The sequence below is a fragment of the Sciurus carolinensis genome, chromosome 11, assembly GCF_902686445.1.
Source record: "Sciurus carolinensis chromosome 11, mSciCar1.2, whole genome shotgun sequence".
NCBI classification, from domain to species: domain Eukaryota; kingdom Metazoa; phylum Chordata; class Mammalia; order Rodentia; family Sciuridae; genus Sciurus; species Sciurus carolinensis.
In genome coordinates this window covers 52,456,585-52,476,962 of record NC_062223.1, presented here as the reverse complement: position 1 = coordinate 52,476,962, position 20,378 = coordinate 52,456,585, and the positions used below count along the sequence as shown (strand labels likewise).

General features: G+C 34.7%; 1 protein-coding gene across 2 annotated transcripts in view; it reads left to right on the top strand.

Moving 5' to 3' along the window:
- The window catches only part of Luzp2 (leucine zipper protein 2), a 503,818-nt gene that overhangs the window by 219,610 nt on the left and 263,830 nt on the right, over positions 1 to 20,378 (top strand). For both annotated transcript variants that reach the window (XM_047519495.1, XM_047519496.1), the window contains exon 5: positions 16,536 to 16,598. In XM_047519495.1, the coding sequence (XP_047375451.1) occupies positions 16,536 to 16,598 (63 nt within the window). The remainder of the gene's footprint in view (positions 1 to 16,535; positions 16,599 to 20,378) is intronic.

Here is a 20,378-nt window from a genome sequence, read left to right as displayed (position 1 = left end):
AAATATACCATACTTAAAAGAAAATATCAAATTGCTTGACTAGTATCAGGATCCCAGAGAATTACAAATGCTGTTTTTATGAGAATCAGACATATTGCCTATCTATTAATGGTCAGTAATAACAGTTTCACTTTCTCGGTTATAAGTAATTCATAGATAATTAAGAATTTATGGGGGCGGGCCAAGATGGCGGACTAGAGGGCGACTGCATTTCACGTTGCTCCAGGACACAAGATTCAAAAGAGGAGATAGTGAGAGACTTGGGACCAACTCAAAGCCGCCGGGTGAGTCTCTCCCGTTGGGGAGGCGTCCCGGATGGGGCAGTAGCCCCGGAATGCAGGGAATTTGTGAAGTGGAGTTGCTCGGCTAGACGCCCCTCCCCCCCACTGGAGTGGTAAACACGGACAACTGGGATCATCGTAGAGCAGGCGGCTCAGCATAGCGCTTGGACTCGAGCAACCACTGGGGCTTCGGGCAGCTGCCTGAGGAGGAACTGCGTGGCGAGCTGTTTAGACCCAGAACAACCGCTTCTGAACACCGGGGGGTTGCCCGGAGGAAGGGGAGAAGCTTGGCGGGTCACTTGGTCTAGGAGGGACTGCATCAGAGCCACAGGCGGTTGCCAGAGGAGGAGCTGCGTGGTGAGCTGTTTGAACTCAGAGCGAGCGCTCCTGAACACCGGGGGACTGCCCGGAGGAAGAGGAGGAGCGCGGCGGGTTGCTTGACCTAGGAGTGACTGCATCAGAGCCACAGGCAGTTGCCAGAGGTGGAGCTGCGTGGCGAGCTGTTTGATCTCAGAACAACTGCTCCCGAACACTGGTGGCCTGCCTGGAGGAGGAGAGCGGTGGGACGCTTGGTCTAGGAGTGACTGCATCAGAGCCACAGGTGGTTGCCAGAGGAGGAGGCGAGTGGTGAGTTCATTGGACTAAAAGCAACCGCTCCTGAACACCGGTGGCCTGCCTGGAGGAGGAGCGTGGTGGGTCACTTGGTCTTGGAGCCACCACTCCTGAACACCCGGGGGGCTGACCCAAGGAGGAGAAGGAGGAACAGGGCGGGTCACTTGGACTTGGAGTGACTGCCTAGGGCTACGGGTGGTTGGCGGGAGGAGGAGACCCGAAGTAAGTTGTTTGGACTCCTAGTGACTGTATCGGAAACCGGGCGGCTGTCCGGAGGAGGAGGTGTGTGGCGGGTCTCTGGGTCTCGCAGCTATTGTACGGGGCTCCAGGTGGTGGCTCAGAGGAGGGGCTGCATAGCCAGGCGATTGGTACAGAGCAGGGTCCCAGGAGCTAGGTGGCTACTTGCTGGAAAAGCCGCACAGAGACACGCCTAGGGGCGGAGCGAAGTTTCCAGGGCTGCGGGCAGATTCTCTGGGAGAGGCAGCCTAAGGAGACTCGCCTGCGAAGGGTGAGGCTCCCAGGCCCAGGACGTAGGTCCGGGCCCCTGGGATCGTTGCAGAGGAAGACAGCCCAGCCCAGGTGGTAGTTGTAGATTGAGGGGAACCTCTAGGAGGGCAACTGACCAGCGAGACGTCCCCACCGAGTGAGTCTTCCCGGCCGGGGAAGGTTTTCCCACAGGGACGGTAAAACCAGAGACACAGGCACAAACAGGCCTTGCCTCAGCCCGCAGTCTAGTTCCCCATTGGATGACCATTGGTCAACAAGTGGAGGCACCTCTGCCCACTAGCAGGGAATATACGCCACCTGAGGGTCACCACCCCTGGAGAGGCAACTTCTTCGTGGAGCTCTACATTATCAACCTCCTCCAAGACTTCAGGCTACTGAAGGATAAGAGGGGATATACTAGCAATCTTCAGGGACATTATAAGTTGATAGAGGAAATCTGCAATATCTTAATGACCCACTGACTCCTGAACAATATGAGAAAACAAGGGAAGAAAATGCCCCAAACAAATCTAGATGTTACATCAATAAAATCCAACGACAGCATGGCAGAAGAAATGACAGAAAGGGATTTCAGAATGTACATAATTAAAATGATTAGGGAAGCAAACGATGAGATGAAAGAGCAAATGCAGGCATTGAATGATCACACCAATCGACAGTTAACAGAGCAAATTCAGGAAGCAAAAGAGCATTTCAACAAAGAGTTAGAGATATTGAAAAAAAAACCAAACAGAAATCCTTGAAATGAAGGAAACAATAAACCAAATTAAGAACTCCATAGAAAGCATAACCAATAGGATAGAACACCTGGAAGACAGAACTTCAGATATTGAAGACAAAATATTTAACCTCGAAAACAAAGTTGAACAAACAGAGAAGATGGTGAGAAATCATGAACAGAATCTCCAAGAACTATGGGATATCATGAAAAGGCCAAATTTGAGAATTATTGGGATTGAGGAAGGCTTAGAGAAACAAACCAAAGGAATGAACAATCTATTTGAAGAAATAATATCAGAAAATTTCCCAAATCTGAAGAATGAAATGGAAAATCAAGTCCAAGAGGCTTATAGGACTCCAAATACACAAAATTACAACAGACCCACACCAAGGCACATTATAATGAAAATACCTAACATACAAAATAAAGACAGAATTTTAAAGGCTGTGAGAGAAAAGAACCAAATTACATTCAGGGGGAAACCAATACGGATATCAGCAGATTTTTCAATTCAGACCCTAAAAGCTAGAAGGGCCTGGAACAACATTTTTCAAGCTCTGAAAGAAAATGGATGCCAACCAAGAATCTTATACCCAGCAAAACTTACCTTCAAATTTGACGATGAAATAAGTTCCTTCCATGATAAACAAAAGCTAAAGGAATTTACAAAAAGAAAGCCAGCATTACAGAACATTCTCAGCAAAATATTTCATGAGGAAGAGATAAAAAACAAAGAAGCAAATCAGCAAAGGGAGGAATTATCCTAAAGGAACTGTCAAATAAAGGAGGAACCAAGATGTGTCAAAAATTTTAAATATGAACCAAATGACTGGGAATACAAATCATATCTCAATAATAACCCTGAATGTTAATGGCCTGAATTCATCAATCAAAACACATAGACTGGCAGATTGGATTAAAAGAAAGATCCAACAATATGTTGCCTGCAAGAGACTCACCTCATAGAAAGAGATACCCATAGACTAAAGGTGAAAGGATGGGGAAAAACATACCATGCACATGGACTCAGCAAAAAAGCTGGGGTATCCATCCTCATTTCAGATAATGTGGACTTCAAGCCAATGTTAGTCAGAAGGGATAAAGAAGGACATTTCATACTGCTTAAGGGAAGCATAAATCAGCAAGATATAACAATCATAAACATCTATGCCCCAAACAGTGGCTCATCCATGTATGTTAAACAAATCCTTCTCAATTTTAGAAACCAAATAGACCATAACACAATAATACTAGGTGATTTCAACACGCCTCTCTCACCACTGGACAGATCTTCCAAACAAAAATTGAACAAAGAAAGCATAGATCTCAATAACACAATCAATAATTTAGACTTAACAGACATTTATAGAATATACCATCCAACCAAGAGCGAATACACTTTCTTCTCAGCAGCACATGGATCCTTCTCTAAAATAGACCATATATTATGCCACAAAGCTAATGTCAGCAAATACAAGAAGATAGAGACACTACCTTGTATTCTATCAGATCATAATGGATTGAAGTTACAAATTAATGAAAGAATAAAAAACAGAAACAACTCCAACACCTGGAGATTAAACAATATGCTACTATATGATGAATGGATAACAGAAGATATTAGGAAGGAAATTAAAAAATTCTTAGAGGTAAACGAGAACAAAGAAACATCATATCAAAATCTCTGGGACACTATAAAAGCAGTACTTAGAGGAAGATTTATTTCATGGAGCACATTTAATAAAAGAAGTAAAACTCAAAAAATAAATGACCTAACACTACAGCTCAAAGCCCTAGAAAAAGAACAGACCAACACCAAAAGTAGTAGAAGACAGGAAATAGTTAAACTGAGAGCTGAAATCAACGAAATTGAAACGAAAGAAACAATACAAAAAATTGACAAAATAAATAGTTGGTTCTTTGAAAAAATAAACAAAATTGATAAACCTTTAGCCACACTAACAAAGAGAAGACGAGAGAAAACCCAAATCACTAAAATTCGGAATGAACAAGGAAATATCACAACAGACACGACTGAAATACAAAACATAATTAGAAGCTATTTTGAAAATCTATACTCCAACAAAATAGAAAATTTCGAAGACATCAACAGGTTTCTAGAGACATATGAATTGCCTAAACTGAACGAGGAGGACATACACAATTTAAATAGACCAATTTCAAGTAATGAAATAGAAGAAGTCATCAAAAGCCTACCAACAAAGAAAAGTCCAGGACCAGATGGGTTCTCAGCCAAGTTCTACAAAACTTTTAAAGAAGAACTCATTCCAATACTTCTCAAAGTATTCCAGAAAATAGAAGAGGAGGGAACTCTCCCAAACTCATTCTATGAAGCCAATATTACCCTGATTCCTAAACCAGACAGAGACATATCGAGGAAAGAACATTTCAGACCAATATCCTTAATGAATATCGACGCAAAAATTCTCAACAAAATTTTAGCAAATCGCATACAAAAACATATTAAAACGATAGTGCACCATGATCAAGTGGGTTTCATCCCAGGGATGCAAGGTTGGTTCAACATCAGGAAATCAATAAATGTCATTCACCATATCAATAGACTTAAAGTCAAGAATCACATGATTATTTCAATAGATGCAGAAAAAGCATTTGATAAAATACAGCACCCCTTCATGCTCAAAACACTAGAAAAAATAGGGATAGTGGGAACATTCCTTAAGATTGTAAAGGCCATCTACACTAAACCCATGGCTAATATCATTCTAAATGGTGAAAAACTGAAAGCATTCCCTCTAAAAACTGGAACAAGAGAGGGATGCCCTCTTTCACCACTTCTATTCAATATCGTCCTTGAAACTCTAGCCAGAGCAATTAGACAGACCAAAGAAATTAAAGGGATACAAATAGGAAAAGAAGAACTCAAACTATCCCTATTTGCTGATGATATGATGGTATACTTAAGGAACCAGGAAATTCCACCAGAAAACTTTTAGATCTCATAAGTGAATTCAGTAAAGTAGCGGGATATAAGATCAATGCACATAAATCTAAGGCATTTTTATATATAAGCGATGAATCTTCAGAAAGAGAAATCAGGAAAACTACCCCATTCACAATAGCTTCAAAAAAAATAAAGTATTTGGGAATCAATCTCACAAAAGAGGTGAAAGACCTCTACAATGAGAACTAGAGAACACTAAAGAAAGAAATTCAAGAAAACCTTAGAAGATGGAAAGATCTCCCATGTTCTTGGATAGGCAGAATTAATATTGTCAAAATGGCCATACTACCAAAAGTGCTATACAAATTCAATGCAATTCCAATGAAAATCCCAATGATGTACCTTACAGAAATAGAGCAAGCAATTATGAAATTCATCTGGAAGAATAAAAAACCTAGAATAGCTAAAGCAATCCTTGGCAGAAAGAGTGAAGCAGGGGGTATCGCAATACCAGATCTTCAACTCTACTACAAAGCAATAGTAGCAAAAACGGCATGGTATTGGTACCAAAATAGAAAGGTGGATCAATGGTACAGAATAGAGGACACGGACGCAAACCCAAATAAATACAATTTTCTCATACTAGACAAAGGAGCCAAAAATATGCAATGGAGAAAAGATAGCCTCTTCAACAAATGGTGTTGGGAGAATTGGAAATCCATATGCAACAGAATGAAACTAAACCCATATCTCTCACCATGCACGAAACTTAACTCAAAATGGATTAAGGATCTCGGAATCAGACCAGAGACCTTGCATCTGATAGAAGAAAAAGTAGGTCCAGAGCTTCAACATGTCGGCTTAGGACCAGACTTCCTCAATAGGACTCCCATAGCACAAGAAATAAAAGCAAGAATCAATAAATGGGATAGATTCAAACTAAAAAGCTTTCTCTCAGCAAAGGAAACTATCAGCAATGTGAAGAAAGAGCCTACAGAGTGGGAGAAAATCTTTGCCAATCATACTTCAGATAGAGCGCTAATCTCCAGAATCTATAAAGAACTCAAAAAACTCTACACCAAGAATGCAAATAATCCAATTGACAAATGGGCTAAAGAAATGAATAGACACTTCACAGAAGAAGATATACAAGCAACCAACAAACATATGGAAAAATGTTCAACATCTCTAGTAATAAGAGAAATGCAAATCAAAACCACCCTAAGATTCCATCTCACCCCAATTAGAATGGCGATTATCAAGAATACAAGCAACAACAGGTGTTGGCGAGGATGTGGGGAGAAAGGTACACTCTTACATTGCTGGTGGGGCTGCAAATTAGTGCAGCCACTCTGGAAAGCAGTGTGGAGATTCCTTAGAAAACTTGGAATGGAACCACCTTTGATCCAGCTATCCCACTCCTTGGCCTATACCCAAAGGACTTAAAATCAGCATATTACAGAGATACAGCCACATCAATGTTCATAGCTGCTCAGTTCACAATAGCCAGATTGTGGAACCAACCTAGATGTCCTTCAATTGATGAATGGATAAAGAAAATGTGGTATATATATACAATGGAATATTACTCAGCCATAAAGAATGATAAAATTATGGCATTTGCAGGCAATTGGATGAAACTGGAGAATATCATGCTAAGTGAGATAAGCCAATCTCAAAAAACCAAAGGAAGAATGATATCGCTAATAAGTGGATGATGACACATAAGGGGGGTGGGAAGGGTTAGTGTTGGGGTTGGAGTTGGGTTTAGGGAGGGGGGCAGGAAGGAGGAAGGAAGGACTGTATAGATGGAGGGGAGGGGTGGGAGGGGTGGGAGGGAAAGGGAAAAAATGGCAGAATGAATCAAACAACATTGCCCTATGTAAATTTATGATTACACAAATGGTATGCCTTTACACCATGTACAGACAGAGAAACAACATGTATCCCATTTGTTTACAATTAAAAAAAAAACAGAGAAACAACATGTATCCCATTTGTTTACAATTAAAAATAAATAAATAAATAAATAAAAATAAATAAATAAATAAATAAAAAGAATTTATGGATGAGTAGGTGATGTGAAGTAATATGTTATTTTTTGCATGCTTTTCTTGAAGTCAACAAAGGTACATATCTGTTTCCCCAACTGATGACAAAATTGGAGTAAATATGCATTACTAAGGCAAAAATTCCCTAAAGAAACCAAAATCCACAAGTGACAACTCCAAAGAGAGTCTTTACTGAGATGACCCAAGGTGCAAATGAGAAGGGACTGCTTGTGTTGTGTTTGGTCTTTGCCAGGAAAAGACAAAAAAGGAGACACCAGCATGGGGAAAGAAGAAGGTTAGAGTAAACTTCAAAAACTTCAAAGTTAGAAATCATTTTTCCGCAGTAGAAGTCATTCCTTTTGCAGTAGTAAATCGTGTAAGAGATTATCTATTTGGAGTATTCCAGGACAAAAGACTGAAAAACTCTCTACATAAACTCGGGTGAGAGAACTCTGTATGTTACTTATACCCCATTGGAATGAACATCAGAATAAAGAATAAAGTATCCAATAGAAGGAAAAAAAGTAGGCAAAATTCTAATTGGCCTAAATTCCAATGGACTAAAAATCATAGTAAATCAAGAGGTTAAATTTACCAACGCTTTTTTTTTTTTTTTTTTTTTGCAGTCCTGGAGATTTAATTCAAGCCTTCATTCATGAGAACATGCAAGGCCAGTGCTCTACCACTGAGCAACACTCCACCCCCTGATAAACTTTTCCAAAGGAGGCAGAATAGTTTAAACGGGAACAGCACAGTTGCGCAAATGCTTTAAATTTTCAAAAAAATTGAAAATATTGCATACTTAGAATAACCGAGAGTAAAATATTTGTGGGAAAAAGAATTAACAATGTCAATTCCTGAAAGCATACAGAATTTAAAGAAGAAATATATAAAAAGTAATGACTACATATACTAAGTCATCATACCCATGTCTCCACCTAGCAATCCATCTTCAGAATCCATCAAAACATAAATAATATGAGGAATATGGAAACAGGTACACCAAACACCTTTTAAATGCACTTGATAATTTGAAACTATCACATATATAGGAAATCAACAAAGTTTTGACATTTTTTGAACAAATCATTTATAGATATGTTAAAGAAAAAATGGATTAAAACATAAAGTTCTATTAATTAAAGAATATTAATAGCATCTATAATATGTTATTCAAAGCCATTGAAATGAAAATGTTTTAACATTAAAATAATTCCTTAATTTTGGAAAATATATAATGTATCGCCTAATAACCTTTGACTTAAAAAGAAATAATAAAAGACTATAATACCTACTGGACACTTAAATGAAAACAATACAATACTTAGTGGGGAAATGATTAGTTAAATGCATTTTTTAGGAAAGATAAAAGAAAAAAGAAACTCAACAAATTGGCTAAAAGTCAAAATATCAAAATCAATATTGAAAAAGAATTATGAAGGCTGGATGAGAAAATTAAGGAAAAACAAATAAGTAGGCACTCGGGGTGTACTTCAGTGGTGGAGTCTTTGCCTAGCATGTGTGAGGTCTTGATTTGATCCCCAGCTGCAAAAAGAAACAAGCAAACCCCCCAAATTTTAACTGGGTTCTTTGAAAGATTATTATAAAGAGACTGTTGAAAGAAATAAATAAGAATTTGTAAAATGTCCCTGGTATAATAAAGAAGAAAGAAAAACCTTGAATATGATCGCCTACCACCTGCAGGCGGTGGGCGATCACAAAGCGTACGCTTTTCTTGATCACAGGAACCAAAAAAGGGCTTTATTCCACAAGTCTCAGACTTATATTGAGAACATCAGCCTATCAGAGAGTAGACTACCAGGAAAGTCAGCCTATCAAGGAACAGTCTCCAGGCAGATACCAGGATTGCCTCATGTACAACAGCCAACCAGAGTTACTTCCTAAAACTTGTATATGAGTGCAGCTAAGTCTGGCAAGCTGCCAGGCACCATCTTAGAGATCAGGCCACGGTCCGGCTCTGGGGCCCTCAGAGCCCGCCCCTGACACTTGAAGAGACAAGTAAGAAGGAGGTTGAAGCAGTATAAAAACAAACTCTTCCAACAAAGACAAGCCCAAGTCCACCCAGCTTCACTAATCAATTTCATCAAATATTGAAGAGCAAGTGATATCAATTCTCCTTAAGTTACTCAAAAAAATTAAAATGAAGGAATTCTTCCAAATACAGTCCACAAAGCCAGCATTACCCTAATAACATAACCAAAGACTCAATGGAAATAGAAACTACAAGCAAAAGCTCTTGATGATTTTTTTTTAGTCAGATTTTTAGCTGCTGTGATCAAGAGGAAAAGTTTATTTGGGGGCTCATGGTTTCATAGGTTTCAGTCCATAGACAACTCTTTTCATCCCTCCAGGTCGGAGGTAAGGCAGAACATCATGGTGGAATAGTCTAGCAGAGGAAAGCAAGTTGGGGCAAGGACACCAAGAAGCAGAGGCAGAGAGCTCCATTCCTCAGGGACAAAGTGTACACATCAAAGGCACACCCTCCTCCTCAAGTCACACCCTACCTGCCTACACTTACCACCCAGTCAATTCCTATCATCAAATTAATACATTCATTAGGTTAAAGCTCTCATAACCCAATTATTTCACATCTAAGTTTTCTTGCATCGTCTCACATATAAGCATTTTAGGGACACCTAATACCTAAAAAAGAACATAAACATAGTTGCAAAAATCTGTAACAAAGTACTATCAAACAGACCACTAGTGCATTAAAAATATGGTTCACAATGATGAAGGGGGATTCATTTCCTGGAGGTATGGATGGTTTGCATATACAGATCAATAAATGTGCCACACTACCATCAAAATGAAGGACTAAAGCTATAACTATCTCAATAAATGAAGAAAAAGACAATTGATAAACTGTAATTCATAATAAAAAGCTGAACAAGGTAGGTAGAAGAGGGACAGACCTCAATGTAATAATAAACACCATTATATTAAGGCAACAACTGATACTAACTGAGTAGGGAAAAACTAAAAGCTTTCTTTCTGAGATTTGAAATGAAACAAGGATGCCCACTTTTAACACTTATATTCAACAGAGTGCAGAAAGTCCTAGCCAGAACACTCAGGCAAGAGACAGAAATAAAGGGCATCTCAATCAGAAAAGAGGAAGTTGAATAGTCACTGTTTGTAGATAACATGATATTATATGCAGAAAAATCTCAAAAATTCCACCCAAAAATGTATCAGAACTAATGATGTAGTTCAGCAAAGTTGTAAGATAGAAAATCAACATATAGAGACCAGTAGCATTCATAGAAGCCAAAAGTGGATTATCTGAAATAGATATCAAGAAAGTGAACATATTTACAATAGTTATACAAAAAATATCTATGAATATATTTAAAACAAAGGGGCATAATATTTTTATAATGCAAATTATAATACATAAGTGAAATAAATTTGAAGAGGACACAAAAATAAAAGGGCATCTTGTATTCATGATGATGAGAATCAATATTTTCTAAATGTCCATAATAAAATCATTTTGAAGATTCAATGTAATCCCTATTCAAAATAAAACTGATATCCTGCAAAGATCTACAACACAATTCTACTATGAAAACAAGGGGGAAAAATCACTGAGTAGCCAAAATCATATTGAGCTAAAAGAACAAAACAAGAGGTATTATACTATCTGATTGCAAAAATATGCCACACCACAATAATTAAAAAAAAAAAAAAAAAAAAGTACTGGCAAAATATAGACAGATAAACCAAAGGAAAAAAAAATACAGGTCCTAGAAGTAAACCCACACATCTACAGTCAACTGATTTTGATAAAGACCCATGTACATTATAGGTGGGAATGTAAAGGAAGCACAGCCATTATGGAAAATTATATGGAAGGATCCTTAAACATTTAGAAATAGAACTACCACTAATGTAACTCGTTAGTATAATCTTAATGAAATGAAATCATGCATGCCAATGTTTATTGCTACCTATTCACAACAGCCAAGAAATGGCAACAACCTAAGTGCCCATCAATTAATGAATGGGTAAAGAAAATGTAGTACATAGACAATAAAAAAACCATTCAGTCATAAAAATGACTAAAATCCTGTCATTTGTGACAACATGGATGAAACTGGATCTAATTATGCTAAGTGACATAAACAATGCACAAAAAGACAATGCCATTGGACCTTCCTTATTCATGTCGAATCTAAAAATATTCATTTTTAAAACATTTCATAATTGTGGTTACCAGAGGCTGAAAAGAGTAGCAATTGATCAATGGGTACTGAGTTTTAGTCCAACAGAGTAAAGAAGTTCTGGTGTTTTATTGGATAGTAGATAATAAAATCTGTATAGTTAAAAAAATCTAGAAGAAAGATTTTGAAACTTTTTACCATGAAGAAATTATATATGTTTGAGAAGATAGATACGTTAAGTTAACCTGATATGTACATTATACAATATATACTTGCATTGAAATATCATGTTACCTCATTCATATGTAAAACATTTATGTACATGTTAAAAATAAATTTAATTAAAAAATAAAAATAAATTACAAAACAGAATAAAAAGAATTATTCCAGCTTTTCAATATTGAATAAAAGAGGAAAATAGCTATATTCATAGTTCGAATTAATACATTATAACAACGTCCACTGAAAGTTTTGAAATTTTCCATGTAAACCTTTAGCTAAATATACATTTTCAAAATTTCTACTAGAGAAATACAGTACTTGAATAGGCCAATATACTTAGAAATTTGTTATATGAAGAAATGTCATTTTTCCAAACTGTAGAATAAGTATTTTTTTTTTTCACACTGAGAATTATGTCCAGGGGTTCTTAATTCACATCCCTAGTCATTTTTTTTTTAATCTTTTATTTTGTGACAGTGTTTTGCTAAGTTGCTCAGGGTCTCACTAAATTGTTGAAGCTGGCTTTAAACTTGCAATCTTCTTACCTCATTCTCTGCAGTCATGAAATTATAGGCATACACTACTTAATGGTGATTCCTGCCTGTATTTTAAAGACCAGTCATCCCTAATATATGCAATTCTTTTCTAGAAAATAGAAAAAGAGCTAAAACTCTCATTTCAATTTATGCATATGTACATTTGTGATTCCAAAATCAATAAATGATAATATGCCTACACTCAGATATACTTCATAATGACTTTTTTTGATGTAGAATTCCTGAATGAACAAATTGAAAAGTGCATTAACATATTAAACATTAAGATCAATGAATGCTAGCATCTACATGTAAGAGAAATAGTACTGGTCACTTTGGTGTAAACTGTGATTGTTTCACTTTTTTGTATGCACTCAGTATCAAGGAAAAAATGGGTTAGTACTAATGAGATAGCCTCTTGCAAATGTTGGTAGGACTCAAACAGAATGCTTTGTGATTTGTATTGCTCCATGAAGACTCTAAGTTAAGTAAGGAACAAATTTAACATATTTTTTCCATTGTTATTGTTGTAAATCATTACTAATTATTTTCCTGTTAGAAAGAGTATAGTTGTAACTGAAATTTGCATATGAAAGGGAGATTAAGGTAACTGTAATTGCTCTCTTTCAAAGCAGGGGGGAATTTGGCTTTGATTCTACAAATATTTTTGTGCTGTTTTAGATTTTTTTTTTTACTGACTTTAATTAAATATCAAATGGCTATGCTTTTTCTTCCACAGAAAACATGCCACTTTTTGCAAATTAAATTACAAATAACCACAGTATCTAGTTAAGTCCGAAGTAAAATAGTATGAGGCATAAAGACAATATTGCTTATTAAATTATAAAAACATAAAAGAAGATACATTTCCTGAATAATTTAATTTTTAAAGGCAGTAAGTCTGCTTTTAGCTAATTCTGTTTATACATGTTATTTATGAGGACATGAACAATTATTTTTACCCCAAGTCAGTAATGGGTGACAATCTTTCAAACTTGTCTTCTTCATGGAAAACTGTAACAAAGAAGAATGAGCTTTCAGGTATAACCAGAATAATTAAAGATATTGATGATCATTTGATGCATTTCACTACTCTTGTTAATTTTTATGACTTAACTTGTCCTAAGTGAGACATAATTAGTCTGAAACAAGAGTTATCTTAAAACATTTATTCTCCTTAAAAGTATTACTGTGCTTCATTCTTTATTCAAAGTAAATATATGGTATTTCCAATCTCTGAAAATTATTTTGTAACTATTTGCTAGAAATGCTTATTTCTCCAGGGATGTTAAAACCTGCTGTGGAATCTACCAGTGATCATAAAATGCTAATGCTTTTAAAATATTCTGAGAAAATTTTTGGTCCTGAATAAATACCACATTCTCAATTTTTTATGTCCATACCTAATATTTAAGGAATATAGGTCTGACAGTATATTTTCAGTATATTCTTCATTAAAATGAATTTTTAATTAGGGAAAATTTATACTAAATAATTCCAATATGTGAAGAATTTGTGGAAAATAATGATATCAGTGAAAAAGTAGGTTACTTATATTATTGAAATATCTTTCACTAGTTCATTAGTTAAAGATAAATCTGCAACATATAGAAACTTTCTGGTGCTAATAAAATTCTTGGGTAGAAATAGATGTAAAAAATATGTCTGAAGGGAATCATACTATTGTTCTGCATACATATCTAATTTCAAATTGCATCAAGTCCTTCCACACAACACCTTTGTTTTATCAACTAACTTGAGCTCCCTACCTAATAACACTGTAAGTATGACTAATAATTTTGGGTTATTGTCATTACCCTCACAGTTCAAACTTAACCTTAAAAATTGATATGGCAATTATTATATGCATGTATGAACATGTCACAATCAAGCTGTTTTCACATATAATTATAATGCATGAATTTAAAAATTATAGAAAAGTTAATATGGGCAAAGCAAAAGAAAGTTTTTACATTTCTCCTGGTTTATGTATATTTTCACCATCCAAATTGATTGGTTCTCGGTTTTTGCTATCATTTTGATGAATAGTAACTCTTCCCTCCACACCTTAAAGGAAGAGGTGCTAACAGTTATGAGGTTTCCAATTGATCTTCATGGAAACTAAGCCCAGGAGTCAAAAGTGATGATTCTGTCAGGTGGTTCTGGAGCTACTGCTACTCTTGAAAACATGAAAAACATGAAAAATTTCATTCTTATAATTCTCCACTTATATGACTCAGAGAGTTCTCTATTCACCTGCTTCTTGATATCCCTCTAACAACTGACATCCTCTGCTCATTATTTGTACAGTAATGGACTTATCATAGCCTTGACATTAGTCGACAACTTTCCCTATCTGCTTCCTCACCAGTTGTCTCTGGGATCCTGATTCAAATGTATCATAGAAAATCTAATAGGTCCAGATTATATTTTGGAGTCAAAATTTGTGCCACACTTATTCTTTGCCCTGAAACTATCATATCCAGTAACTAGGAAATGGTTTTAATGGAAGCAATCTTGAAGGGATGTTACAGATGCCAAAGCTGTTATCTCCACCATGGTACATTCTACTCTGAACTCTAGACCTGAGCCCCAGGACTGGTCACATACTGCTATACTGTTAAATAAAGGAAAATTAATCATTCCATCTTATTTAAACTATTGTAGTTATAATCGGTTATAGTAATAGCCTTTACTTTAATTCAGTAATTTGTACTTTATACTAGATTACTACCATGACAAATTTACCAGTTACAACAAATTAACTGGTTTTACATAAAATGAACATGAATATATCTCACAAATATAGACTTTAGTTTTAAACAACTTGTGCAAACTTTAACACAAAAGGTTTTTTTTCATGGGGTCATACACAATAAATAAAATGGTCAAAATATGCATGAGAAGAACAGTGTGCATCAACTTCAGGGTAGTGGTTAACCCTGGGAAGAAGGAATGAAGAAGAATTAGGCAGGACTTTTATAGTATTATAACATTTATTTTATGAAACATCTAAGGAAATTGGACAAAATAATTATATCTGCTTAGGGGTGGGCCCATAGGACATTTTACATATTACTTATCCTTTATGTTTGAAATATTTCAGAAATAACTACTTTTTAAGTCTATGTATATGGTGAAAATTAACCCTCCTTCTCAACCTTACTTCCAGTCCAATGACTCATTCTGTGGTCTGAGATAATGCATACAATGATTCCCTTTCATCATTCTAGGAATCTTTAAAACTATGTTTTCCAATAAATGAAGCTATTGGACATTAGAAATATGGCTATTCCAAATTGAGATGTGCTGTAAATGTAAAACAAACTGATTTTAAAATAGGCTACAAATAAAGAATATAAATTTTTCATGAAAAATCTATTAAGATTGGAAGTGTATCAGCTCAGTGGTAGAATGCTTGCCTAAAATGTATAAGGCCCTGGGTTCCATCCCCAGCATCACACACACACACACAAAATGTATTAAATGTACAAATGATCATGTTTTTAATCTATTGAGTGAAATATGCCAAGAAAATTCATTTCACTCATCTTCTTACTTTTCTAAATATGTGATTACCAGAAAGCTGAAAATTAGAGAAGTTAAAGCTTTCATCCACTATCATATTTTTTCAACCATAGTGAACACTTAGAGATTATAAAGAGTATACATTTCATAAAAGCCCTAACACTGTACAATACTGCTTTTCTTTCAAAATATTCAGGTCAGATAAAGATGCAATGATTATTCAAATCACTTGGAATAAGTAGTTTGATTCTAATTGTAGATGCTAACAATATGCCTACCAAGAGAAAACATCACAGTTTCTTTGGTACAGAAAACATTTCATACCTTTAGAAAAGGAATATCTTTATACATTTGCTCTCAAAGCTGGGCATGGGACAAATTTAACAGTAGAATGTTTTATGATGGGAAATTTCTAGATTACTAGACTCAACACTAGAATTCTATTTTTTAATTTTTAAAATGTTTTTATTTGTTTCTTTTTAGATATAGATGACAGTAGAATGTATTTAACATATTGTACAAACATGTAGTATAATTTATTATAATTGGGATTCCATTCTTGTGGTTTTACATGATGGGGAGTTTCACTGGTTGTGCATTCATATATGAATATAGAAAAGTTGTGCCTGATTTAGTTTCTTTCCTATTCCCATCCCCTGCTCTTCAGTGTTTTAAACATGATGTTTAACCAGGTGAATGGATTGCAGTTGTAAAATGCATGGTTTCTCACTTTTTTTAAAAGATAAATATATTGTTAGCTGAGAAAGAATATTTTATATACTCATTGAATATATGTATGAATTAAATAATGAAGGTTTTGATTAAGGAAAATTTTAATTAATTGTTCTTTTTCAATATATGATAACAGGAACATTCATTTTATTATACCTCAAAATGTTGAAAAATATAAACGCCATAGAAATAAATTTAGAATGCATCTACATAATATTGTATTCATTTTCAGATTAATTTTTTAAAGACTGAAGTGGAAAGAAAGAGCAAAATGATCCGAGACCTCCAGAATGAGGTAAGGTTTATATTATGTAAAAATTTTGTATGAATTAAAGAATACACACAAATGTACACAGAAATTTGCTGCAAGTTTGGAGGATGGATTACTTGCTAACTTGACCTTTGATGAATAATGAAGAGAAAACTTGATGCTTGCAATTTGAAAGAGTGGATAATTTTCACATTTATATACATTTGATAATAGTATTAGTTCAAATTTCTCCAGCTCATTTTCCTAATTGTAGTTTTCTTTTGCTGATATTAAAATTGATTTTTATCTCATAAACTTAATTGTCGCTCAAATGGCATCATAAGCACTGAAAAATAAAGTAATTTGAAATTTGGTTGCATTTTAGAAAAGACAACCTAGAATGCAAAGCACATTTCTGACAAAATTAGATTATTGTAGATTTGAGATAAACAAGTTGTAACCATTTTCATGATAGACTTTAACATATAAGGTCCCTATTACTGTATGGCTTTCTTGTCTTTGTTGTAAAATTACTGTTTTTCTGATTTTGATTATTTTCTAGTTTCACCTTTTTATTTCCTCTTTAGTGCAATTATGTAATTCTGATCATCAATCACTAATAGCAAATTGAAAAATTCCAGTAATTATGTCCTATTTTGAATCCCAAATCAATCATTTGTAGCACATATTGATCGGTCTTTCATCTTCCTCTTTCTTTCTTTCTTTCTTTCTTTCTTTCTTTCTTTCTTTCTTTCTTTCTTTCTTTCTTTCTTTCTTTTTTCCCTCCCTCTTTTCCTTCTTTTCTATTACTTTTATATATACATATTTTAGATATTTTAAACAGCAAATAAACTATATTATTTCCAAATGGCTTCCATCTTGTTACCAAACTTAAAAATAATCTTTGACATTTGGTTCCAATATTTTGCATTTATACCTGAGTATGACTTTAACAAACTCTCTCAAACTTGGCAAAGGAAGTATAGGAAAATAGAAAGCAAGAACAATTCTATTTTTTTTTTTTTGGTGATTCTATTGTATTTTAATTTTGTTCCTAATGATTCCATTTGTGCTGAGTCTTCTCAAGAAAGGATGCATACTGAGTTTTCTAGGTTTCTTAATTAAGTGAGAACTTTCAGCAGATGAGAGTTATCAGAATATTGAGTATTCTGGATAATTACTTGTTTACTGGGGCTTAGTTAAAGCTCAGTGTAAGATTAAATTACTCACTCAAGAAGTGGAAGAGGAGAAGAAAGAGGGCAAAGAAGAAGGAGGAGTAACAAGAGAAACAAGGGAAACAAGAGAAATATTTTAAATAATGCTAAAAATTAGCACTAACATATGAGAAGAAGTGTGTTTGATTTGCACACACACATACACACACAGCAATATGAGACCAGTAGTTAGATAATGAGAGGATTATGGGTTAATGTATAACTTTGTAAGTAATATCAGTTATCTTTTAATCTAAGATAATTTTCTAAAAATCTATTATTCAATTTAGGAAAAAATCATTTTGAAAATAAAAGTACAATTTATTCATATTATGTAAATATGAGAACTTACAAAGTATTTTTTGGGGGGATAACTTTATAGAGAAATTTTAATTTGATAACTATGTAGGCTTAAATAATTCTAAAAGAACTATACCTTCACAGAAGTAAGATCTGCTTAATATAAGTTTTATAATTAAATTTATTCATGTTTACTTTCATAATATTAAAAATCTGTGGACTGAAAACTGATAACCTCCAAACAATCTTTAAACTTCTTAATAAAACCTAAAACTGGACACATATCAATTTAATGTTTAAAGTTTGCTTTAGTTTAATTACTTGAATGTTTGGGTTAATTATTTGGGCAAATTGTCAGTGTGTAAAGAATGAGGCAGATTTAGTAAATAAAATAGTTGGTCCGTTTGCTGTACACTGAAATTATATGGACATGAAAGCTATCCAGGAGTAAGAAAATGAAGCAAACTGGTTAAACAAAATACTAAGAGGCAAGAGAGACAATAGAGGTATAAATAAAAATATAGAACAAAGTTGAAGTCTTATGATGACAACATTTGAATTAAAGAGTTGGTGAAGTCTCAGTATAAGAGACTTTTGAAATGTTATTAAAGAATAATTAACTTTTTTTTCCACATGTGAAGGCATAAAAGGCACTTTTACATTAGCTCCTATTAGTTTACATTTTAAGATTTAAGATGTCCTTTGGAGGGGAAAAGTTCATTCATCCTATAATTTTTTAAAGACAAGACTTTATGTGTAAGAAAACATCTCAGTGTTCCCATCCAGGAACACCCATCTGGAACAGACTACCTTGGAGTCTGTGACCCAGGGATTGTGGAGTCAGAAATTGTAATCATAACTGGGAAGAATATAGACAGCAAAATGAAGAGGAAAGAGGAAAAGAATTAGAGAGGTGTTTCTTCTTCACATAGGGAATGGAGAATGGTATGGAGGCTGTGTGAGCTATGAATACTTGATCAGAGCATTGCAAACATGTACCTTTATGTCCATCTTTTTTCACAAGAGCATCACTTTCAGTCTCTCAGTTGGAATGCTGTGACTTAAGAAAACTCCAGAGACCTAGGTCTACAGGTTTCAGTTCCTGGCTCTCTCCTCTTGTTTAAATTCTTTCTCATGGAACATTCTAGTTAAATCTACTCTTTCTCAGTGTGAATTTCTTCGTACCAAATTAGCAATTAATAAATGGCAGAATTATGTTAGTAAGTCTTCAAACCCATTTTTCCCTTCAGTATGTTAAGGTTTGAAGCAATCAGGTGATAGCCTTGTCAAACTTTTGAGAATTCTTTTACTCAATAAAGGACTCAAGAAAAATTGAAAATTTACAGAAAGACCTATGCTTTCAGTGGGATTTAGTGCCTTCACAATTTCTATGTTTTTTACTGCTCCAAGATATCTGGCTAAACTGTGAATAGAGAAGATTCTATTAAAACTTTTCACCCGCATGAAAATAAATTAATGAAAAATCTGCATCAGATTTTAATTTTGATGCTAATGTGCTCTATTAGAAGTCAATTTTCCCCAGAATCTATATCTTAAGGAAGTAGGAAAAACTAAATCCTGAGTGTAAGATTAGATTGTGCTTGTATGTTTATTTGTACTGTTATTGGTTTTGGTAATACTACAGATACAAAGTTATACAGTAAGTAGTCTTTACCAATCCTATTTTTCCCCTCAAACACTCTACCTCTGTGTGCAATTTGCAGAATGCAAGGTTTCCCATAATGCAGAAAATGTTTTCTATTACTTCTTAAACCATGCCTCTAGTTGTGATCTTTCTCATGCAAACTAGCTGTTAAAAATCTAAACTGAGGCATGACAAATATTTTAAAGAACAAATGTGAACAACCAGTAATTAGTTAATTGGGCAACTCCAAGCCAGAAGTTGCTTGGGAGCTCCACCAGGGAATGTCTAGAGATGCTTTATAGGACAAACAGAAGTAAAGCTAAGAAAATATTAGATTGATTACAGTTATACAGTTGATTTATCTGGTTATTCCCTTGGAAAATCCCTAGTTTTAAAGTTATTTGTTAGTTTCCTCTGATTGGTTAAGCTTAAGTTCTATTTGTTTTAATATGGGTATTCATAAGAAGCTCAAATTAAGTTTTGTTTATGTTTGCAAATCAAGCAAGGTTAAGGCCACTAATGAAGCCTGTTTTCATCTACTCAGGGATTCTTTAAAGCCTGATCTCCATTTTAACTCATTTTTAACACATTTGTTTTGTACATTCACATGTTTACTTCCCATTTTTTATTTGGATATTATATGATGAAATTTATATGAACATTTCC